General features: G+C 57.8%; 1 protein-coding gene across 1 annotated transcript in view; it reads right to left on the bottom strand.

The window, feature by feature from the left end:
- Positions 1-23,673, bottom strand: part of MYT1L (myelin transcription factor 1 like) — a 296,223-nt gene that overhangs the window by 60,543 nt on the left and 212,007 nt on the right. The window contains exons 11-18 of the mRNA XM_072938278.1: positions 19,473-19,563; positions 17,835-17,942; positions 14,033-14,244; positions 12,369-12,371; positions 7,174-7,424; positions 4,746-4,982; positions 2,931-3,052; positions 1,989-2,057 (exon numbers count right to left, since the gene is read on the bottom strand). Of these exons, the coding sequence (XP_072794379.1) occupies positions 1,989-2,057; positions 2,931-3,052; positions 4,746-4,982; positions 7,174-7,424; positions 12,369-12,371; positions 14,033-14,244; positions 17,835-17,942; positions 19,473-19,563 (1,093 nt within the window). The remainder of the gene's footprint in view (positions 1-1,988; positions 2,058-2,930; positions 3,053-4,745; positions 4,983-7,173; positions 7,425-12,368; positions 12,372-14,032; positions 14,245-17,834; positions 17,943-19,472; positions 19,564-23,673) is intronic.

The following is a 23,673-nucleotide window of genomic DNA, read 5'->3' as shown; positions in this document are numbered from 1 at the left end:
ACTGCTCATTTAAATATCAAACTATTTATGGTAGACATTGAAGTGAAGTCCCTAGTTTTGAAGATCCAGTCATAAAAACAAAGCATTTCAGAAAACTGTCAAGTTGAGATTTCCCAGGAAAAGAACCAATCGAATTGGGATTTACTTGTGACAAAGACAGGTTAGAAGCAACTGCAGCTTTTAGATCAGCTTAAATCAGGAGAGGCCATTGCCCTCTGGAAGATACAGCCTCCCCTCCAGGAGGAGGTTGGCGGGAGGGAACTGACTGCTGGCACCGCCCTGGGGGACGTGAAGGGCACCCCATCACCTCTGAAGATGCCGACGGTGAGGACCGCCACGCCATCCTCCAAGATGAGACTCGACAAGAAGAGAGTGCCGATGCGGGAGGAGGGGCAGTTCTGCCCGAACTTCAGGCCAACGCGGCCTTCTAAGGCCCAGGTCAGCGGATGCAAGCCAGCGAAAACCAGACCGGGCAGAAGCCTGCTCTGCTCCCTGGGGCTGGAGCCAGCCAAGGGGAAGCCAGGCTGGACGCAAGTTGTCCACAGGCTGCTCTCCTGCCTGCAGCTGGCCCGGGGGAACTGGAGATGTGCAAAGGGCGCCTCAGCAAGAAATTCAGAGGGAAGTCGCCGCGTCTGATGTGCTGGCCAGGTTCCAGGTCTGGGTGACCACGCTTTGATCGTGAGGAAGACATGGTTTCAAGCCATGCAAAAGGATGTCTCTACAGAGCGGGCTGAGCGGTCCTTGCTAATCCTGTCCGTTTGTGGCTCTAAAAGCTACTGGTCCATCAGGCACCGCGTGGACACGCTATGGACGTTAAAGCTGTTAAGGAAGGGCGTGACCTGCAGGTGTCTACACGCCATGAAGAAAACTCCCCGAGGCGGGCGACGGAAGGGCTAGTTCAGGAGCTCTCTGAACGTGAGCAGCTGGTCTATGGCACCAGCACCTTGGACAGGGAGCCTGCAAAAAATGACACGGTGTGAAACGGAGCCCCTACCCTGCGCCAGCCCTGGTCCACGCGGTGGGATCGGGGCACGGGGTGGGGGCCTGGGGAAGGGGTCAAGCAGGGTCTGAAAACAGAATTTTCTCTGCGTTGGTAAGAAAGTCATTTCCAGACAAGATGGAAGCCAAGCAGGTGACGGTATCTGCAACAGGCCAGGCAGTTAAAGACAATTACCGGGGATTCTGGGTGCTCGTGTTGTAGGACGTTGAAGCCTTGTCCCTTTCCCTTACATACGCCTGCAAGTCTGTTCCAACTAGATTCCTGGAGGTGCTGACACGCTGCCCCTGGTCTGCAGTGACTTCCTCCAAAACCTGCCTAGGAACCCAGTATGACCACGTGCACACGTGTGTCCACACGTGAAGAAGCAGCACCTTAGACCGGGAGTGCACACGAGGCTGACCAGACTCACGCTTAGAACACAGAGGACATGGCAGGCGTGGAGGAGGGGAGAGCTGTGGCGCCTGCGGGCGGGGGAGCCTGCGTTAGCTGTGGGCTGGCGCTGCCTTGGGGTCGCTGGCGGCTGTGGCCACGTGGACCGAAGGGATTAGCTCAGATCAGATCTGGGTGTTTTTTTTTATCATCAGTGCCATTTAAATACCCATTTTTTAGATCGTTATCTTAACTACTGACTTTAAAAAAAATCAGCTTTTGACTTTGGACATTACAGTGACTTCCTAAACCTGTGCGCGCGTCTGAAAGCCTTCCCCTCCGGAGCGGGCGCATCCGGAGAGAAAACGCCTGTGCCTCGGACGATTCAAGACGGAAAGGCTACATGGGATTTAAAGCTGGAGGTGAGCGAGAGGGAAAAGGCAGAGTGCGCTGTCCGGAAAAGTGACTCAGCCCCGAAACCCCGACCCGGGTGCTGAGCTGAGGCGCTGATGGGCGCAGGTGGCTTTCTAGAGGCATTTTCCCTTTTGAGCGACACGTCCTTTTTGTTACTACTAGCTGCATCGATTTCAGAAAGAGAATGATTTTTGTTAAATCTTACTTGAGTTCTTGGGAGCTGGTGGCCAGCATACTTCGAATGCTTTTGTCAGCCAGCGGGCAGCCGGACAGACTGTAAGACAGGCCAGGAAAGTCAGGTGAGTAGCCCCTCGGCCCCACTTCAGTTCCCGAACAAACACAACATAAAACCGAAATTAAAAAGTTTAATGCAGAAAAGCAATGGGGCAAGTGCTGTATATTGAATTTTTCTCTGGTATCATTAACTTATTAAGATTTGCAGATTAATTTATGAAAACGTGTCTGTTCATAAACCATTTGAAAAATGAGATTAAACTATTTGAGCTCTTTGGTTGAAATGTTTGTAAATAATTTTGTAAAAAAAATTTCGGGGGTTTGTTTCCAAATAAAAGACATTATACAACACGTTGATCAGCATGCTGTAGGAGGTCAACATAGAGCACTTCAGGGGTGACACACAGTTCACGTTGGTACTTGGACAGCATTGTTGAGGTAAGCTGAAAACAATAAATTGAGAAGACAGAATCCACCATGAGGGAAATGAAGGCACACCTTCTATGTGAGGCGTAATTACCAGTCACATGACCACTCCCATCACACCTGGGTGTTGGACATCTGCCACCAAACAAAAACAAAAACAGCCAAAGTAGTAAGTAGGTTTCAGAAAAATAAAAAGCTTTTAAAAGAGTTTCATTGTTTCCAGTTTAGCTGCAATGTCTGCACGGGGTGACACCTGCAGGGGAGCTGCGGGGCACGGGGTCACACGAGGGTGGCGTCTCCACAGCACAGAGCATCGCTCAGAACAAGCGTCCACGGCCGCCTCTCACTCTACTCGGCTGCGCTGGGGACACTGTACGCTGCGCACGTCACATGCTCAAACGGCAAGGCATATACAGACCCGGTTTAAAATTAAGCCAAATAAAGGGAACGTTCGGAAGAGGCTAATTTCACCTCCCGTTGTGCTTACGTTATCAAGTCCTTTTTGCTCTCCTTGCACTGTGGGTACTTGGGCTTGGGGCTCGGGATGGTCACCTCCCCCGGGTACCTTCTCTCTTCTAGGGCTTCCTGGAAGGGATCCAAGTCTTCTGGCTGCAGGCGAAACACAGCTTCAGGGCCACACAGACGAAGATTCGACACACAGACCAGGGGCCGCATCCCCGCTCCCCCCAGAGGCAGGGGGTGGCTGCCTCTGCCTCGTCCAGCTCCCCCAACCTCACCCGTGAAATCACGATACACCCTGGTCCCGAAGATGCACACCGAACTCTGTTCAGAGTATCTCGTCTATGGTGGACTTTAATTTCTCATCATTGCTCTAAATTCCTAAAATGAGGGTAGCATTTTGGTGGGCAAACTCAAAACTCGTTTTTTAGATTCCTGCAGCTGCACTGACTGGAGGGACAGGTTAAGTGGTCTGGCAACCAGCAACCACTCACCCGGGTTCCACACACGGTACTTTCTGCCACCGGAGGGCAGGGCGTAAGCACTTCACCCAAAGATACCTCAGACGGGGCTCCTCAGGCCCCTGGCGAGTGCTCTACACGCGTGCGCCAGCCCCAGGCAAGGGGAGGCCAGCTTAGACTCGCGCTGCCACTTCAAAGGACCCTCACGCACTTTCCTCTCTGCAGGAAGCGGGTGCTCTGGCTAAGCGGGGCCCCTGGCAGTAACCTAGGCATTCCTGTAGGTGGCGGTGTTCAGCAAAAGTGCTTTGAGAGCCCGACTTTGCACCCGTGTGACCCTCGTTGGATAGAAACGTTGCTGTTGCTTTATGAGGGCTTAACTTTCATTAAAATAAATTCAGAGATTCAGCTACCATGCCGTATTTGGTAGTGACGACTTAACGCTGCAGGAGAGGCAAAAATACTTTAGGAATTCAGCTTGCCACTCAGATTCTGTTCTCCTCTAAGGCGCCTGGATACTGAAGTCAATTTGAAAGATAAAGGTAACAGTCTTTGGAAGCAACGGCCTCATAAGCAGGTGCCTTCCCTGCCAGTTCCCACAAACGGCCAGCGCTCCCCGTTTCCCCACCTCCCCGTTTCTGTAGCTGTTGTGGCTTTGATGGGGTCTCTGCTGTGTTCAAAAAGAATTTCCACTTTCAGGGAATAAAGAAGACGTCATAATTTGCAGACTTGAACACTGGACAAAAAGTCAAATAATGAACATTTTTTCCCATTTCTTTTCTTAGCCTACAGGCTATTATAACTATTTTGATAATCTGGATTTGAAAGTTGTAACTACTTCAAAAATATGTTCTTGGCACAGATGCTTTGGTCGTATTATAGGCAGCAAAGGTGTAGGTGACTGTGCTAAAAAGATCTACCCCAGGCTGGAGGATCCTCTCCTGAATACTTCACGTTTCTTAGAGAACAGACCCTGTCCTTAGCTTCAGAGAGCCAGCGGATTTATAGCACAGAGGGGACCATTTAAGTATTCAAGACCCTCATAATCATTTTCTATCTGCAAGAAAAATTCCACATCGTGTCAATACGTCAGCCGTGGAAAAATGAAACTGGTAGCTGCTTACACATGTTCTTAGAGATACCGTCTGTAATAAACGCACTTGGTAAGAAAGAAAATTCATTATTTGGAAGAGTCCGTGGTTTGGTTTCACTCCAATCAATGCTCGTCACAAATCTCTCCTGGGTGGACCAGAAGCCCTAGGCAGCTAAAGGCCGTGTTTAAAGAGAAGACACGTTCTGTTAGGGTACATGCCAACACTATTTCCCTCAGCTGATGCCAGCTTCGCATGCTGCATGGACAGAGCGGGGCAACGAAAAGGACATACAGTAATCTCTTTGGACTCGTCCTCATCCACCCTCCGGGGTTTCATTTTGGTGTAGTCTACGGGCAAGTCCCAGCAGTCCCCCTCGCCCAGCTGGAAGCACCGGCTGTCCATCGCCGCCTGCCGCTGGGGGGACATGGGCTCCAGGGGCGTGAGGATGGGGCAGCAGCCCTCCCGCGGCCGCTGCTTGTTCATGCTCAGGTCCAGGGTTCCGTTCTCATCCACCTCCATGTCGGGGTTCTGCGGACAGAGGACACAGTCAGCCTGCGAGTCCACCCCCCCGGCCGCAGCCCTGCCCTCCGCCCGGACAGAATCCAGACTCGAGACCCCTCCCTGCAGCGTCATCTGCAGGAGCTCCCAGGAGAGCGGGGCCCGTGGCGGTCCCTGCACGCAGCCGCTCTCCCACCTTGTTATGCTGCCGGCCGGCAGGTGCGTGGGTCCACCCCTTCACTTACCTGTCATCACCAGTCCCTCTCTCTCACCTACCTGTGCATCATCCCTCACTGACTACCATGGATCGGTATCTTCTCTTTTTCCTCATGCAGCTCTGCTCTTAGAAACAAGCTGACCACGAGGAAACCCCAGTGCCTAATTTCAATTCTGTTCCAGCTCAAATATATCTTAAGAGATCAGCAATGTATGTGTGCATATGTGTATGGATTGTGTGTACTTAAAACGTATGGACTTCAAATTCTCCTGTGGTTTTGCTGATGCTAATACATCAAGACTCGGAGGGGAGGAGAATACAAGAATCCCATGGGATGGAGGGAGGAGAGGGACCAGAATTTACTTCCCAAGACAGAATCCTATGACGAAGAAAATCTCTCATGTCAAGCCAGGCGAGGTACAATCCCAGTCCAGAACACCCCTGCGGCAGTGACCACAGGCTCACCTACTCCAGCTTCCAGCAAACCTGCAGTTTAGTCAACCAGCATTTAAAAGACCGAAGAGGTGCAGGGCGAGGGTTTTTTTTTTTTTTTTTAATGCTGCTTTAAACAGATGAAGAATTCTTCAGTGCCTGCCTCTCAGGAGGAGGGAGACAAGGAAGGACACAGGGAGGGCAGAATTAGAAAAACCAAAATACCCTGACAAGCCTCAGTTTCAAGCAGAGAATTACACTCCCCTGAGCATAAATTTGATTCCAGAGCTGGCGTGAAAGCCGCTGCCTACTCGGATGCCTGGCAGCTCCTTCCTCTGAATGTAGCAGCAGAGGGAAGACGCTTGGAATGAAAGCCCCATCTTGGGCTGTTACCTTGATAAATTACAGCGTATTATTCCGCCTGAACTCTTCTTGTCAAAGTGCACCCCTGGTTTCAAGCTTTCAGGCTAATTTAGCCTTCACATTGATGATAATTCTCCCGGTCTTAGTTCAAATTTAATAAAGTGAAAAAAACTGGAAGGGGTTACTGTCTCTTTCCCCTTGCCACAGGATCTCCTCCGTGCTAGCCTTGCATTTTAGCTGCCCTGATTACCATGGAAACTGCATGCCCCTGCCACGTCTCCAAAATCTAGGAATAAAAATATAAATAGGACCGAAAGCATTGGCAAAACGTAAAATTACTGACCTTTCTCCATTCATACAAATTACACTTATTTGTAACAACTACGGTTAGTGTTGGGAGCTCGGGTGCACGGCGAGCAGCGCTCGGCAATGGGGAGAGACCCTTTGTTCAGGAGAGGAGGCGCCCGGCCAGCCTGCCGCTCACTGTCCTGTGCCCAGAGAGCACAGTGCGCTCGCGCCGCCGCATCTCCGGCCACCTAGCGGCCGCCCTCGCCAGGCAGCTCCGAGCTCTGCGGGGCTCACAACGCGCTGCCCTGCGCTCAGCACCAGCAAGGGGCCGCGCACACGGACGTCAAAGGCACAGAACCGCCAGAAGCACTGCACAGCGCTTGAGCCTCTCTGGCGCTCTGCGTGATGAACGCCGGCCGCAACCGCATGACTGCGAGCCCGCGCGGAAGCGGCGCCTTTTCGCTCCCTTTGTTCCCGGCTCTGGGCGTGCGGCACACCCTGCGTTCCGCTTGACCGCGGCGGGTCAAGTTCAGGGCACACCGCTGCTCGAGCTCCCTAGTCTCTGCGCAGCCACCTGACAGGCCAGGAGGCAAGCGTGGGGGCCTCGGTTTCCAGAAGTGACTCTGGGTCCCGGGGAGGGGGTCCTAAATGGGCACGTCCTCCTAAAAGACCTGACGATTTCTGACCTAGAGACAGTCCCTGGGACCACGAGCGGAGCCGCGCTGACGTTCAGCTGGGAAGAGCCGGGTGGGCGGATGGACGGTCGGCGCGGGGCGCCCGAGGCAGGCGGCGCTGCGGGCGGGGCGGCACCACGCGGCCAGCGCAGGGGATGCGCGGAGGCCCCGCCCCGGCCGGCCCGGCCCCGCCCCGCCCGCCCCGCGGCCCCGCCCCGCCCGCCGGGTGCGCCGCGGCCGTGCGTACCCGCGCGGCGCACAGGTCCTGCGGCTTGGTGGACAGGTTCTGCGGCATCTCGCGGCAGCGCGTGGACAGGTTGAGGATGGCCGTGGCCGCCATGTGCGCCGCCTCCATGTCGTGCGTGTAGTCGAAGCTGCTCTTGCTGCACGTGCTGCTGGCGCTGCTGCCGCCGCCGCAGCTCAGGTTGCTGCTGCTGCTGGGCGCGTAGGTGCTGGTGCTGCTGCTGCTGGGGCTGGCGTCCTTGCAGTAGCGCTTCGCTGGGGAGACAGGGGACCGGGATGACTCGGGGCCCCCGCCCAGGCCCGCAGCAGCAGCAGAGCCCCCCGCCCGCCCGCCCGCCCGCCCTGTGCGTCCACACCTGTGCGACGGTGCCAAGGGGGACAGGGCGCCACCCAGAGCTCGGTCCTAGGGGAAAAAGCCTGCCTTCCCCCCTTTCCCTTTTTTCACTTGTGTCTTTTTGGATGGGCAGAGCCGGGACTGGCGGGAAGAGCGCACCGTGTCTCCAGCAGGGTGCAGGGCACATTACGCAATCCGTTAAAGGCACACTCTTGGTTGGGGCTGGGCCCCAGGATGTGGGGGGTAAGTGGCCGCACCAGCCTGGTCACCACGGCCCGGGGGAGGGTCCCATCATGACCGCTCATCTGCTCTCGGGTGAGCGGTATGAGGACCCTGCTGCCCACGCATTCCTCTGGAGGCTGGCTGCTCTCTGCAGCCAGGAGGCGGCACCATCCTGTGCAGGTGACCGAGCTGCACAGGTCCTGGGCCCCCTGGGGACCCATGAGCTCCTGCACTGTAGGAAGTGGCATTCTGGCAAGGGTAAAGGGCAGGCCATGGGACTGAAACTCCCTTTCCCTCTGATTCTAATAAACGGCCACCCGGGTGAAGGGGCACAGCCCAAGGGCACAGACCCGCACACACCTGTGAGCTCAGGAAAACCAAGACAAGTGTTAAGGCACTCATGGTGCGCAGACGTCTGCGTGGCCCGCTGCCCCACCCCTTGTGTGGGAAGGGCTGTCCGCAGCACCAGCTTGGCTCTGCACAGCCAGGCTCCCTAACAGCCAGACAGGTACGAGGAGCAAGTGTGGTCTCCAGAGCAGCTTAAAAACCCCCTTTAGCACCAGAGTGGGGACTGGTCCAGATGGGCACAGCTCCTTAAAGGCACAGAGGGCACCTGGCCCAGAGGTTGGGGGCACACCTGTCCCTGCAGTGGGAGGAATCGCTCCCAGGGGAACCTCGAGGGTGTCTGGAGACCCCCCCACCGGGAGATGCCTCTCCCCACAGCACCCTGTCCCCTCTGTCAGCATCTGCTTCCTGAAGGGAGCTCAGCCCCTTCCCCGTGACAGCTCGAGGCCGAGGGGGAGCCAGGGATAGGGGTGCTCGGGCAGGGTCCTCATGGCCTCACCCCACCTGGGTAACGCTGGGGGTGAGCCACCCGTTGCTGAAAGTGGGGGAGGGACCCTGCAGCCTGCTGCTGCTCTCCTGTCCCCACGTTGTCATTACCGTGCCTGCGACCTGGGCACCACCCTCAGGTGCCCTCCGACCAGAGGAAGTGAACACAGCCTCCAGCCCACGTGGTCAGTCATCACAGCACCACCAAGAACTACCCCAAGGCACCTTATTCGGATACAAGTGAAAGAAGACCTAAGCTTTCACCGCTGATACACTTTGACTTTGGCAGAAGACTGAGCTTCCCTGGCTCTGAGGATGTGGCTCAGCAGTGCTCCGAGTGCAAGGCGGCCCCGGGGAGGCTGCTGGCTCCCGGGCCTCGTCGCAGCTCCTTGCATGGACGGGGGTCAGTTCTACACCCTCAAACCCGCTGAGCACGAGGGTTAACTTACAAGGGAGTTACTTTCATTCTGCTAATCGGAGTTAGCTGGGCCCTGAGGACCCGTCCCCACACCTGTCCAGTGTCTGGCCTCCCCTCCTCTAAGCTCCTCTGTGAATGCACACTGTCAAAGCGGCAGATGGAGCAGTGGGTAGCAGTGGTCCGGGGTCTGAGCAGAGACGGCCACAGGGCAGGGAGAGCTCTCCAACAGGACCTGCCCAGTGGGTTTTGTAAACCAACTAAGGCGGCGATGCCACCTACATACAGCTCACGAGACTCCCCAGGTGGGCCAAAGTCTGTGGCTTTACATCGTTTACAATTTTGTTGTAAAGATAGGAATGTAAAAACTGGGGAAAATGAAACAATACTTATGAGGGATCTTTTTCCCTGGTGAGGACTAGCCACTGGTTCAGGAAGAGAAATGTGGTCCAAATAAGTAAGAAAAGTAAGTTTAGTTTTGAAATGAGGGCATTTCAATTTCTAAGAGAAAGGAAATAGGACGTGTATGTCTAAGTAACCGGTTGCAGCAAATTGGTAAAGGGCTCTGCTTTTCCAGATGTTCTGACCCAAAGACTCTGCTTCCTCTGGATTTTGCCGAGTTGATGGGACTTGTGCAGACTTCATCAGGTGACAGAACTGCGAACAGTTTACTGATGGGCCCGTCAGCTCGAGCGACCCAGGAGGAAAGCCAGGACCACATCCGTTTCACACACATCCTTTCACTGAAAGCAGTCAATCACGCCTTGTTTTGTTCCACGTGGAAATAAAGGTCTACACAGCTGAAAGGTGGATGCCCCCCACCCGCCTCCCCAGCACCAGGAGAGCCCCCCTTTATCAAAGTCAAAATGCACCTTTTCTCTTGGCAAACAGAGCTATTTTCAATCAAATCATTTTCCAATGACTCCTCAGACAAAATCTGCTAATGTTCCTCCAGGAGCCAGCACATCCCTGAAATTTCAAGATAAAACTGCTTTTACCCTAGAGCGACTGTTTGATTTATAGTGTCAGATGTCCACCGGATCGTACACCACATTGAGAAATACTTCTTCAAGTTCTCCACCCTCTCGTGTGGGAAAACGAACGCTACATGGGATTCAAAGTGATGAAATGTGAGAAATTTGGAACCTGAACCACCACCTTCCCCGCCTGCAGGAGTCTTACTAAGCGTGTCTCTCTCCCCCCTCAGGTGCTGACTCTCTCCTGCAGGGGGCAGGTAAGTGTGTCCTCCCCATCTGACTTCCACGCCCGCCAGACAACAAGGAAATCAGCCCAGAGGGCTGCTTCACGAGGGTTCGCCCCCCCCGGGTGGGACCCGCGCCTCGGGCCTGGTCCGTCATCCGTAGCCCTGGCTCCCGGGCTTGGCGTGGGTTCACAGTGGTGCTCTCCCCAGGTAACCTGGAATCTGGACGCGGAGTCCTGAGTGGAAGGGACGGAGCTTCCTTGTGAGGAGGCCTGTTAGGTGACACTTGAACAGTTTGCTCGCAAGGCCTGACGTGTCCAGCGCAGGTCGGGCCTCTCGGTCGGCTCCCACCCACTCGCTTGTGGACGATTCTCGGCCCGGCCCTGTCTGCCTGGGCACCGGCCTGTGGGCCTGAGTCTGAAGCCAAGGCCTCTGACCCCAGGGGAGGCGGTCCAGGGGAAGGCGAGTGTGGAAGGGCCGAGGTGGGCCCAGAGCTGCGGGGCGGGGCCTGGGCACCCTGTTTCGCACAAACAGCCCTAGGAAGTTAGCCAGAGGCCTGAGAGCAGGTGGGCATCTGCCAGACAGAGCTGGCGGCGGAGAAGCTTCCAGAGGCAGAGCAGAGAGTGGGAGAGCCCAGTGGCAGGTCGAGGGCACGTGCAGGGAGGGAGGCCCTGGTCCGGAGGCTCAGTGCTGGGTGCGGAGGGCCAGCGGGCGGCTGCGGGGGCAGGTCCGTGAGAGGCACCTGGGGGTGAGGCCTGGCCAGGGCGGGCGCAGAAGACGGGGCGGTGGGCACGTCAGAGTGAGGTGTTTGTGAAGCAAAGAGGGAGTTCAAAGATGGTCAAGAAGTTTTAAGCTCAGGATGATTTACAATTTGGCAATAACCCAAAGGGAGGCTCCTGAGAGGCGCCACTTCGGGCTGGAACGTACGGGTTTTCAACAAACCTGGAGGATGGTGACAACTTGCCCGGAGACACAGCGGGGATGTCGCAGCCTGGGTGGGAAAGTCTCGGGCCCAGGTCCTGGCTGTGGTCCAGGCCTGGTGGGGAGGCCTCTGCCAGGACCTGGAGCGGGTGTGTGCCGGTGAGACCACATACGAACGCTGACGTTAGAATTCCACGTCGCATTTACAGGTCACATAATCTTCTTTTTTCCCGACTACTTAAAACTGTAAGGGCTCACCCAAAACAACCGGCACCGGGGCAGGCAGGGGAGGGGCCGGCAGTGCTCACGGGTCTCTGCGTCCCTTCCCCACGGCAGGGGACACAGAGCTATTTCCTCACGTCTCCAGGTCCAGCCTCACCAGCCCACCGGCAGTTCCCACCAGCCTGTGGGGTTCCCGCCTTCCAGTGACTCCTCCCGAGCTTCGTGCCTCTCCTGTGAAGCTCGGGCAGCGTCCTCCGGGCAGCACGGGCGCCGTGGCTCACGGGGGTGGGTGCCCGCTTCACTGTCCCCTATTTGCCGCAGTCCCTCCTTGCGGCCTGTTGCGAGGAGGGGAGCAGAGACCGACGATGCAGAGGGATGAGCGGCAGATGGCTGGGCTGACGGAGGGAAGGAGGGAGGTGGGGAGGGACAGACAGACATGTGGACAGAGAGACAGACAGACAGCAGCTGGGGAGTGTCTGGAGGAACGTGGTTGTTAAGTCGGCATCTGTTGAGTGTTTCTGATCCCAGCTGCTGGAATGCCAGGCGTGAGACCCAGCCACTTCTCTATCCTGTCCTGCATGTCCGGGCCCAGCCCCTCGCTCCTAGACGTTATGCACCCTGGCCCCCCCAGGAGGCCAACTGTACTGTCCTTCTTCAGGAGCAGCGACCCAGTTCCTCGTGCACGGGGGGCAAGACCTGGGGAGCCCTCTGGGGGGTGAGAGCCAGTGCAGGTCATTCTGGGGTGACTGCTCCTGGTGCCCACACCCGGGGGTGGCTCCTGTCGGTTCACGTCCCCCAGGAAACTGGCCCAGCCAACCTCATCCTTAGCGGGCACTTCCCTTGAGGTTTTAAAATCCGTCAGGTGGATCCAGCAGGAGAGAAACAGACTTGTCGTCTTCCTCTCGGCAAAGGCTGCTTTGCTTCTCCGTGGTCTCTGGATGCCCCGACGCCGAGGCTTCTGTCGCGTGTCCCTGTTTATCTGTGGGTCAGCTGGTACTTCTTCTGGGCAGGTGAGGGGATGCCCCTAACGGACGCCCCTTTGGACCAGCCCACCGTCTGCACACAGCCCCGTGGGGCCGGCAGGGTGGACACCAGATCACCTCTGCTCTTGAGACTTGCACACAGGAGGCGTTCGCCCGCGTCCCACAGCTCCTCAGGGGAAGAGGCTGCGGCCAGTAAAACGTGCCCTGCCCCGCGCGACGTCACCCGGGGTCCCACCAGGCCCGCCGGTGAAGGGAGCCAGGAGGCGTGTGGACGTGAACTTCCGGTAGATTGCTCGTCCGGCGCTACCCAACGCCAGTGACGGGACCCGTCAGCAGAGTTCTTAAGTCTGCATCCAGGCTCTCCCGGGCCTTCATTTGCAATCAGACGAATGAAGTTATGACAAATTATTATTGCAACACCCCCAAATTATTAATTTCTGTTACACCCTAAACCGCCCCCTCTTTCCCACCTTCGTCTCTGTCCGATATTCTAAGGATGACGTGCGCAAGGATGATCAATACGAGGTGCATCAAGCGACGTGACGCGTCCTCACTGCGCGGATTAACTGGCGTTAAGGTAAGACAGCTGAAACGACGCAGAAGGACGCGCAGCGACTCGTGCCAGTGGGCAGAAGGGCTAGGACGTCCCCAGACATTCAGTTTACGTGGGAGTTGCTGGTATGACGTGATTTTAATAAATACCGTTTTCAGAGCATCAGAAACCTGTCTCCTGGCCTCTGCCGGAGACCCCCAGGCGAGACTCCTACCCCCACCGTAACCCACGACCCTGTCGGTGACACGTGCCGACCGAGCCCCTGCCTCCTGGAAGTTAAAGCAGAAACGTGGTTAGATAAGCAAGGAACAGCGAAGGCACGCAGCCTTCCCGCCTGCGGTTCGGCTACTTACCGCGTCGGCCCCGCGGGGACCTGGGAGCTAGTCTGTCTCCGCTCACGCCGCGGCGGTGCGTTCAGGCACGCGTGAGTGAAAGTGAACTACCTTTCCTGCGAAGCACGGGGCCTGTGTCTGCTCCCCGGGGTCTGTTTTGTTGGTGGCCACGGTGGCAGCTGTGAGCACGGCCAAGGACCGAGCTACGCCGGGACAGTGGCACCCGGGGCTCCGCACCCGGGCCGCCCTGCCGGGAGGAGGCCGGCGGTCCCAGCAGAGGTGGCTGCCCAGAGAATCAGCGGTGGCCTTTTAAAAATGCCACACACAGCGAAGAGCTCCAGGGAGTCTGACTTCACTGGTCTGGGGTGCAGCCCTGGGTGCTGGCATTTTTCAAACCTCCCCAGATGAATGTAATGAGCGTCCCGGCTTGAGAACACGGGGAGGGGGACACGGAGCTGCTCAGAAGTCCTGAGCACTCCGGGCAGCTGCCACCGGCCCCGGCTTGGTCTGTGCTGGGGCGGCTCGTAAAGGAAGCCGGTGAAGACGAGAGCGCTGTCTTAGGGACAGCAGGAAGCAGACGAGCCCAGGGCTCTCTGTCTCCACGTCCCGCGAGCAGCCGGAGGTGCTGCTCGGGGAGTGCTGAGGGAAGGGTGCGCCTCCCTCCACGAGCCCTGTGCGCCCACACCGGTGCGACCCAGGGCCGCGGGCAACCGGCCCGGCCCGGGCGCGTGCCTCCTCGGTGCCCGGCAAGCGACCACATGCTGGATCAGTTTGCAGGAAATGGATACACAATAACAACATTATCAACGGCAAGCGTGACGCTCACGTAGAAGAGTGAGCACCTCCTACCATCACATCCTTTGGGGGATATATCCCTGGTTTGCACCTTGGGAGCTATGGCCCGCTTGCCGTAAGTGTGGCTGTCATAAGTGTTGTATTCGAACGAGGTCTTGGAATATTTCTCCAGCTCTTTGGCCAAGTTGGAGCGAGGCGTGGTCGTGGGGACGTTATTTCTGTAGCCGTAGTGAGGGATCTCGAGCTGCTTTACAAAGCACATGGGCCTGGAAGCAACAGAGACGACAGTGTCACAGGTTAACATGCGAGCATCCGCTCCTTGGCCGCGGGCGGAGCCGGAGCCTCTCACCAAAAGCAGCCTTTTCCGGAGGAGAGGCCACCCACGCTGCAGCTACGCAGCGCCGAGGGGGCGGCCAGGGCGCCAGCCTGGGAGATGCAAAAGCACAGGACGGAACACTCAGCTCTCCCCACTTTTCCCTTTCTCTTTTTAGAGCTCGGGCAGGTGAACACGGGAAAGAGCCTCACCCCGGGCGTCTCCTCTGCGGCGGTTCAGAGCAAGAACCAGCCCCGGGAAGGGCGCGTGAGAACCGCCTTCCCAGCACGCGAGGAAATGAGACGGGCTCTCTAGGGCGCAGAGAGAGGAGGCCAGGCGGACACTTGTTTATCCAGCCGACAGCAGAACGGAACACGCAGTGGTGTGTTTTGACAAATACTAACACGCACTTCCAACATCTTTACCGGGTGGCCTTTCATTTTTCTAGACTTGAGATAGAATACTAAAATGGAAGAACGCTCAGTCAGACACTCACTAACATTCGGTCTTGTTTTGTGTGTGTGTGTCCATCTGTACATGTACCTCAGAGGGGAATTTCAAACTCTCTTTTGGGAAATGATTTTCGACTTACAGGAGCAGGTGCGGAGGCTCCCTCAGTGTTTGCACCCAAATGCCCTTTTATGTTGACTCTGTTACTCAGTCAGCAGCACATTCGCTCTGGTTCCATCAACTTAGCCTATTTACTTCTCAAATCAACCAAACTGTGTAAGGATCAGTCAGATGTCTGTGACGGGAGGCCCTCTGCAGGCAGTCCGGGGCCAGACACAGATGGAGCCCTGGGTCTCGCCTTCAGAGACCACAGGAAGGGGCGCTGCTCTGAGAACCCTTGGGAGGGAGGATCCCCGGCTCTGAGACTCAGCTCAGCTTTCCTGGAGGTGTGGGTGGTCAAGGTGAAGGTCCAGGTGGGCTAGGAAACAGGCCAGGAAAGCTGGACAACGGGCAGCGAGAAAGCTGAGCGCATCTTCGGGGTGCAGGGGCCTGGGGGTCTGGGAGCAGCTGGGAGTCTTTCCGTTGGCTCAGCAGGCAAGGCCAGAGGGTTTGGCCCCGAAAGTCGGAGTCCCTAAACCTCCAGAAGACTGGGAGTGGCTTGGGGCGGAGGGGGCAGCGCTGGCGCAGGGACAGCGGGGAAGGAACGCCTGCGGGCAAAGCGGAGGTGGTGACGAAGGCCCATGAGTGGGGGGCCGCAGAGGAGACAGGACACAGGACAGGACTGCTGCCCTCACCTGAGTCTTAGGTTCCCGCTACACAATCTACCCAAAGGCGTCAAATCTTCACTGAATACACGTAGCTTTAAATTACTCTTTTCTTCCCTTCCTTCCCGCTTTTCCGTCTCACCCCTGGAACGAGTTTCCCCTGCGTGGAGACACGGCGGGGACCGTGCCTGGGGCGAGCGCTCAGGGCTGCAGGCTTGGGCTGGCCCCGGTGCCGTCCCTTCAGGTGGGGAGGGTCCTCCTTTCCTGCTGGTCGTCCCAGCCCGAGGCACGTGCAGAGAGCTGTTTGCAGATGCAGCTGTGGGTCCCAGGCTCCTGTTCTGCTGTCACTTGACTAGTTCCCCGTTGCATCAAGTGAAGAGAGGGGCCCAGGCTGCAGGGCCACAGAAGCAGCGAACAGTCTGGACCAGGCGGGAGCTTCCGTCTGAACAAGCGAGGCTCGCGGTTTCGGACGAGGCTTGTCCATCTCAAGCAGCCGATGGAGCTTCTCAGTGGGAGCAGGCTTGGTACCGACCCCAGGAAGGGAGCAGGGACCCCGCGGCCTTTAAGAAGGATGTGGGCACTCAGCTCTTCGCGGCTCCCAGGGCTCTGGCCCAAGTAGGTCAGGGGAGTTACCGGGAGCCCTCAGCCTCAGTCTCCCGCCCCTTTCTCACAAGTCCCCTTGGACAGTAAACGCTCCTTCTCAGACGCACAGAGCCCGGGGCTTCAGGGGGAAGCCATCCCATGCCCCAGAACCAGGAGCGGGCTGAGGGGGGCCCGTGGGGCCCACTGTTACTGATGCCAGCTCTCCTGCAAGGTGGGTGACCCTCAGGCACGCTGGGGCGTGCTGGGCTGGTAACGCCCACACGCAGGAATCGCCAGAAGAATGCACACACCAGCGCGCACGGCGGGCTTCTCTCTAAGCGGTGGGACCATGGGCGGTGTTTATTTTCTTGTTTTTGCCTAGTTAAGTATTTCTCACTTTCTAGAAAGATTGTAACTTTTCTATTGAGAGGGGAACGAAAGTGTAATGAGGGTGGTGACGTCCTTCCCGAAAGACGGGAAATAACGACAAAACCAGAGAGGTTTTCAGCCATTTGCCCAGTGATTCCTTCCAAGTGATTCATCCCAAAGAAACAACGTGCCTGGAGGAAAGTGTGTGTGTGCGCATGTGTGCTTGTGTGTGCTTTTGTGTGCGTGTGTGTGTGTACTTAATGCTCTCCCTTTAACAGAAATGTTGGGATTGGCCCGATGCCTCAGGGCTGGGACCCAGCCCCGGGACTGGTGGTCCTCCCCACGCAGGACACCACAGCTCCTAAGACGGCAGTGATGGTCCTTAGACAGACCTGGAAGCCCGCATCGGGGACAGTACTGCCTGGAAACGCAGACTCTGCAGAGCTCACCACAGTTCCCACATGGATGAGGGTCTGAAGGGTGCGTGCAGAACGGAGGCTGACGTGAGTGGGTTGCAGAGTGTGGCCTTCTCCCGCCGCCTCCCCTCCCAGTGGCCGTCCTTTCCTGACCTTGGGCAGTGGGTCGAGCCAGGCGGGCTTTGCAGCCGACCTCGTCTCCACACTCCGTGACTGAGGGTCTCGGGCAAGTCATCTAACCCCTGCTCTTTAAGCAGGAGTGGTAGCACCCCCGCCCGCCTCCCAGGGGCACGTGGGGACAGAGGCGCCCCACGCGGGCCGGTGGAGGTGGGATCACCCCGGCCACTCGGGGCAGTGACGCCGTCCTGCAGGCTGGGGTTACGCCCTCTCCTCCACTTTAAGATAAAATCACTTTGGAATTTAACATGAAGTCTGCACTTTAAGAAAAGTGAATTAAAAAAATCCAAGTGCAAAATTTATGAGATAAAGAGATTTCACTTAGTGAAATTAAAACAAGAAAATCACATTGGGCATCTCCAATTCTTTTTAAAATTTTTTTGCTTTTTTGTTTTTTGGGGGGAGGTAATTAGGTTGGTTTGTTCATATGTTTGTTTGAATGGCATCTCATTAATTCTTAAAGCTCCCTTTTCAGCTGCATTTACAGAACCAGGAAACTTCAGGGCCAGAAAGGAAACCAGAAGCAACTCCCTCTGCTTCTCTCTCACGAAAGTTCCCATGGGGCAGGGAGAGCCCGGGGGTGGGGGGCCCCTGCCCTCACAGAGCCCCTGCCCGCCAGGGCCACCCCGGGCGCCCGGCTCCTGCGGGAGAACGTCTAACTGCACCGGCCCCCGCCCGCCTCCCCGCAGGCCACTACCCGGGCCGCCCCGCACTGAGCGCCCCGGGCGCCAGCCCCTGGGAGCAGGTGTGGGCGGCCCGTCAGGGGACGCGCTCTGCGTCGGTACCTTAGCACTCGGTCTGAGGCCTGGCTGGACTTGGACGCGTCACAGCTCTGGTGTTTCTCCTGGGCCTTCGCCAGTTTCTCTGCTGCGGCGATAGGGCATCCAGAGAGGCTGCAAGGACAGACAGGGGAGTCACTGTCTCCCCCAAGGCTGCCCTGCACAATTGCCACCCCCTCCTGGCCCTCCGTCAGTCCCCAGCCCGTCCCGGGGCACGCCTGGGGGATGAGCAGGGAGCGAGGACTGAACTGCCTGCCTCCTGGTCCCGCAAGTGGGGCTGGGGCCACGCCGGGTGGAAAGGACACGCCGTCCTTTCCAATGACAGTGAGACAAAGGTGTGTCATTCAAGGGACGACAAGCCAGTTGAAAATTTACACACAGATTCCGTTCTGGGAGGCCCGTAGTTTCTGGAGAGGAGGAATTAACCGTGTGGGTAGGAGGGGTCCCCAAGGAGCCCGAGAGGTGGCGCGGAGCTGCTGGCCCCAGCGTGGCGGCCCATGGGCTGACCAGCACGTCCGCGTCCCCAGGAAGGGAAGAGGAGTGGGGGGAAAGCAGAATGGTCTCAGGCTGCCGTCAGGCATCCTCTGTGACTAAGTGCTTATGGGAGAGACGACAGATTTGCTCTTTTGTGTTTGAGCTGATTTTTCAGGAAACCATGGGGTACACGGGGTACAGGTGCTCAATTCACGCCCACGACGCCTCAGACTCTGCGGAGGTTTGGTGGAGGAGCGGACGTCACCAGCCCTGTGAGCAGCCTCAGTGGGACCCTCCATCCGGCAAGTGCCTTTTTAGAGGAAGCCCAGAAAAACCTCTGAAGGGCACAGGCTCATGGCTTCCTCCACGGCACACTTGTCACAAGTCACCACACTTACCAGACAAGCAAAAATTAAAGTGACACTTACAACAGGTTCCTCTGTTTAGATGTAATTTTACATAAACTTGTGAAGCAGAAACTATAGGCAGTAGAAAAAAAATTAACAGAATCACTTCAGGCTTCTGAGAAAAAAGCGTCTGATAGGAACTGAGTGTTCTAAGTAACTCGGTGAAAGAATAAGACAGGAGAGAGAACTGGGCAAGAGCGTGGCTCTAAGCATGTGCGTTTCTAGCAGCAGCCCAGACCGGTCTACGTCCTGCAGGTGTCCCCCGCCAGCACCTGGCACGTCTGCTGGCACTTGGGTGGCGGCCACCCTGACGACCAGCGCTTCGGCAGCGGGTCAAGGGGCCAGCCGAGTGGGGTCAGACACCGTTCAGTCGTACTGTTTGCTAATGTCTGTCCTGCCGGATGCACCCAGGACGGGCCCTCCAACCCCTAGAAGGTGACGGAGCTCTTCCTTCCTTCCTTCAGGTCACTGCAAGCGGCTAGGGTGCCACCCGGGCTGCCACCCTGGGGAGGGCCCTGCTGGGGGCTGCCGCTCCACCACCACCAGGTGGGCGAACCACCAAGAAGTCCAACCTGCCAAGAGGGGTGTGAGCACTGGGCGTGCCGTGCAGCCGGGACGGCTCGGCTCTGCCCCCCAGAGCGGCAGCGAGGACGCCTGTCTCGGGGCGGGAAGGGGCTGTGCAGGGGCCAGCCCCTCCGGAGGGCGCGGGAGCACGGCCGCCGGGGTCTGCGCGCCAAAGCCGAGACGCAGGAGCTCTGCTTACCTTCGGTGCGAGTTCCTGTTGCTATTAACATGCCCTCGCCCTGTGCAGCCCGGAGTAGGACACTTGAGAACGTTCTCATGCATGGCAAGAACTTGACGAGGAGAAAACAGCCCAGCGTTAAAACACAGCAGTGGTCCGAGGACAAGAACACGCGCTCATCTTAACACAGGCTGGTTACTTTACAACAGACGGTCCTACGAACACTGGTCATGGCATGGGGGGGACACACACGGTGGGAGGAAGGCTGCCTCACCCTCACTCTAACTGGCATGCAAAGCGGGGAGCTGGGCGGGGGGGGCTGGGGGGGCAGAACCGACCCCGCCGGGGTAGGAGGGCGAGGCCCCGCCACGTCTCCTGGAGGAAGCACTGTGCACTGACTGGCCACGTAACATCACATCGACTGGAGACACTTAAAGCATTGCCTGCGCCCTGAAACACAGCGCTGTGCAGGCACGGTGGTCACGGGTGGGTCTTCCTTTCGAGTAAAATAAATGACTTTTCACTTAGGAATTAAGTACTTCATTCTTCACACAGCAGAGGAGAGACAACGCACTGCGGGCCACCGCGTGAAACCAGCGAGGGGGAGGCGGCAGGGCCCGGTGTGCAGAGACAGGAAGCCGCCGCCTGTGTCGGGAGACTGTGTTTGTGTCCCCGTGGTGGCAACGAGCCTGTCCCTTCTCTCCTGTCCTTGGGGACCTCTCCACTGCTCTGGGTTGTGGGGATGGCTGGGCTGGGGGCAAGCAGTGCTGGCCGGTCAGGAGACCTAACCCAGGCACAGCTGTCTACGAAATCCAGGGGACGACCTCGGTCCTTCTCTGCCCGCAAGGTTTACCTGGCCCCAGGTGAGCGATAAGGGCCCACGAGACACACTCCGCCCAAGCTAGTTATGGTTTCTGCGATTTCTCTCGTCTCTAGAACAGCCTCTCCCCCCACCGAAGTCTCCCTCCTGCTTCCACACGATGCCGTCACTGCTGGGGTCCACACCCCGGTCCTCCCTGCGGTCAGGTCCGCTTTGGTCTCGTCTCTGTAGCTGTCACAGCCCCATCACCCAACGGGGTCGATGCACCGTCAGCTCCACTTGCTCCGCGCTGGGACCCAGCTGGCCTGGGTTTCAGGGTCTCCTGCCGGGGCATCCCTTCCTCCCCTTCCCATGTCTTCAGGGCCAGGTCACCCTCTGAAGTCCTCCCGGCTGCCCTGCCACCCTCTCAGCGCCTCGGTAAGCCCTCCCGGGGACTCAGCTTCCCCCAAGTTAATATCTGTCTTTCCTTCCCTCTCATGCTAAACTCTTCAAATACCAAATCTTCCCTGGAGGTGGCCCACACCCCCGAGCTTGCCTGCGGTGAGGCCGGCCCTCTCTACCGGCCCCGGCCTAACCCCGGGGGCCGGTCCCGGGGATGCACACTGCCGCCCGTGTCCACACGGCCCTCTGGCTCCTCCATGCAGCCGTCAGGCCTGCTGTGCACAGCTCCCCCCACCAGACCTCTTCCACAGGCACCCCTGCACCTGCAGAACCTTCTGGAAATCCCCTCAGACTTCTCCTGCCTGCCCCTCCTCTTCTGTGTCCACACCTCCTGTCTGGGCTCCTGCCCACCCTCCATCTGGGTCCCCTTTCCGCCCGGGCAACTGCGCCCCGTTTCCCCGACACGGCTCAGAGGACAGAGTCCGGCGGCCCCACCCTCCTCAGGTCTCCAGGCTGGCCCGGCCGCCTGCTGGGATAACACACAGAGATCCCGGGTTAAACTGGAGACACTGGAGCCCTCACTACCCCATTAGATGTGGCCCTGCTTCTGCAGTCTGCCCTCGGCTGTCGGTTTACCATCCTGACCATCTACCCAGGGAGACTCCTTGGTGTCTTCCTGGCCTCCCTCCCTGTCTCATCCTCACGTCCTGTCAGCCTGTCTCGGAAGGTTCCTCGAGTCTGTCCCAGACTTTCCATCCCACTGCCTACTCCCCGCCCCCACCCCACCCCCTGGTCTCCTGTGCAGACTATCCGCACAGCTTTCAGAAAGCGCAGTGGGGGCTTGCTCTCTCCCACGGACCAGCTCAGCCGCTGCCCCAGGGATGCCCGCGGGCCCCTCCGGGGCGGTCCTGCCTGAAGGCCCCGGCACGCACTGGCCCTCGGTCACACGCGGTCACTGTCTTGTGCGTGTGCCCCCTTTCTCAGGTGGGCGGGGGGTTCTTGGGGGACCAGGGCTGGTCTCATCAGCAGTGTGTCCTCTGTGTCTCCGACACCGTGTGTTGCAAACTGGGGTGGAGGCTACTTGGCTGAATTTGGACAGAAATGACTGGGGGAAGCCAGCCTAAACAAGCTAAAAAAACAAAAAGGAGAAAAGGACAGACGTGCCTTCTACGGAGCCCTTTAAGTTTTTGCACACTTTTATGGTGCTATAAAAAATCCCATGAGTCAGTCTTTAGAAATGACTTTTAGAGATACTCTGGAAGGCACCTGCAGGACTAGGGGCAGAGCTGAATGCCCACGTTACGTGGGTGAAGGTGAGGCCCGGCATGACCTGACCCCGGGGTCTGTGTGAGCAGGTACCAGGAGCAGCGTGTTGGGGCACAGGCCGGGTTTCACTGTGTTTAGACTTTTCTGGAGAAAACACGGAGTGAGGAGGGCGCTCAGCCATGGGAGGGAGCTGCTAGCCTACTCCGATGCCTCAAAGGAAAACTGCATAAAGCTCTTCCTTCTTAAACGTTAGTGCCTGGTCCTCAGGCCTTGCTCGGTAGATGAGGACCACGAAGTGCAGAGCGTGCACCTGCCCAGCCTCACACAGCTCGTTAGCACTGACCCGGAACGTCACACGCAGGCCTCCGCGGAGACAGGCGGGCGTGCAAGTGGGACAGCGCGGGCTTCGGGCTCAGCTCTGCTCTCTGCTCAGCGAGGGAGCGCCTGCCACGGGTTCACAAAGCACTGCGCACCCCGGGGAAGAGGAGGCTGAGAGTCTGGGCTTCAGATTGCTCATCTGAAAACGGGGCCGGTACCACCCCGCAGGGTCCGCGGGGGCTCGGTGAGGCCGTGCTTGCCGGGTGGGGGCCGGGCGCCCGGCAGAGGGTGCGCTCGGGACGGAAGCGGCTGCAGGGGAAGCGTGCTGCCTCCTGCTCATGTAACACACGGGCTCAGCCGGGCTCCCCGGGCCTGGCACTCACAGCCCGGCCAGCTCCCACCCGCAGGACCGTAGCAAGAAGCACAGGGTTCCGGGAGGCCCTCGAAGACCTGGAGCCACGATCGCTTCCACTGAGGTCTCACCTGAAAACACTCTTTCAGCCAGATGGCTTTCTAAGCCTCGACTACCACTGTGCACTGCTCTCTGTTCACGGGATCCATCAGGGTGGCCTTCCAGGTGGGACCACCCTCAGAAGGTGGCCGTGGTCACACCTCCTGTCGAACTCTGACTTTTTTCCCCACTAGAAACTGCGCCCCACAGAGCGAGGAGCACCCTTCACGGACCCCAGACTCAGAATCACGATCTTGCACTCAGGTCGTCATTTCTGAAAATGGACCTTTTTTCTGAGCCGTCAACTCTAGCTGGACTGGAACAGTGGGCGTGTGTTACGGGCTGAGGGAAAGGTGAGGACGAATGTGTGCGTTGTTTCAGTTCTCAGAGAAATGTAGCTTTTTCATAAAGGTCATGCATAGTCTTAAAACCTAACTAAAATGAAGTGTAAGGTCAAAACCTACCCAATTTAGACCTCCTCATTTAGGATTTTGTTGTGTAGAAATGTTGAGACGACCATGACATGAAAAAGGGTCTATGAGGAAAATGCAGTCGAACTTAAAAAGTGGTTCACGGAGACAGAGGAGGTCGGGTAACTGGGCAAAGGAGGCCTCGAGGCCCCTTCTCCCAGGGGCTCCCAGCAGTTTAGCGCTGGATGGATGTCTTTGCAACTGTCTAAGTTCCGTCTGCAACTTGAGGGGAGGGAAGGGGAGAAGTGATTTGTGTGGGTCACAGAGGAGGGAGCAATGAAATAAGGACCGGAGGTCAGGCCTGCTCGGGCCAGCACCACGGGGGGCTGGGGTCCCGGGGCCGATCTGTGGGGAGAGGCCCAGGAAGCACCGCGGGCTGGGGTGGGGCGGGTGGGGACTGGTCCTGACCAGGCTGCCGTCGGCACAAGGAGGAGCTCCCTGAGGCGGGCTGCCCTGAGCCGGAGATGGAGGTGACGAGGCGCGGAGGACGACAGGACAGGGCGCAGGCGTGTGGGC

Source organism: Vicugna pacos, chromosome 15, assembly GCF_048564905.1.
Source record: "Vicugna pacos chromosome 15, VicPac4, whole genome shotgun sequence".
In the NCBI taxonomy this organism is placed as follows: Eukaryota; Metazoa; Chordata; class Mammalia; order Artiodactyla; family Camelidae; genus Vicugna; species Vicugna pacos.
This window is presented reverse-complemented; position numbering and strand designations above follow the sequence as displayed.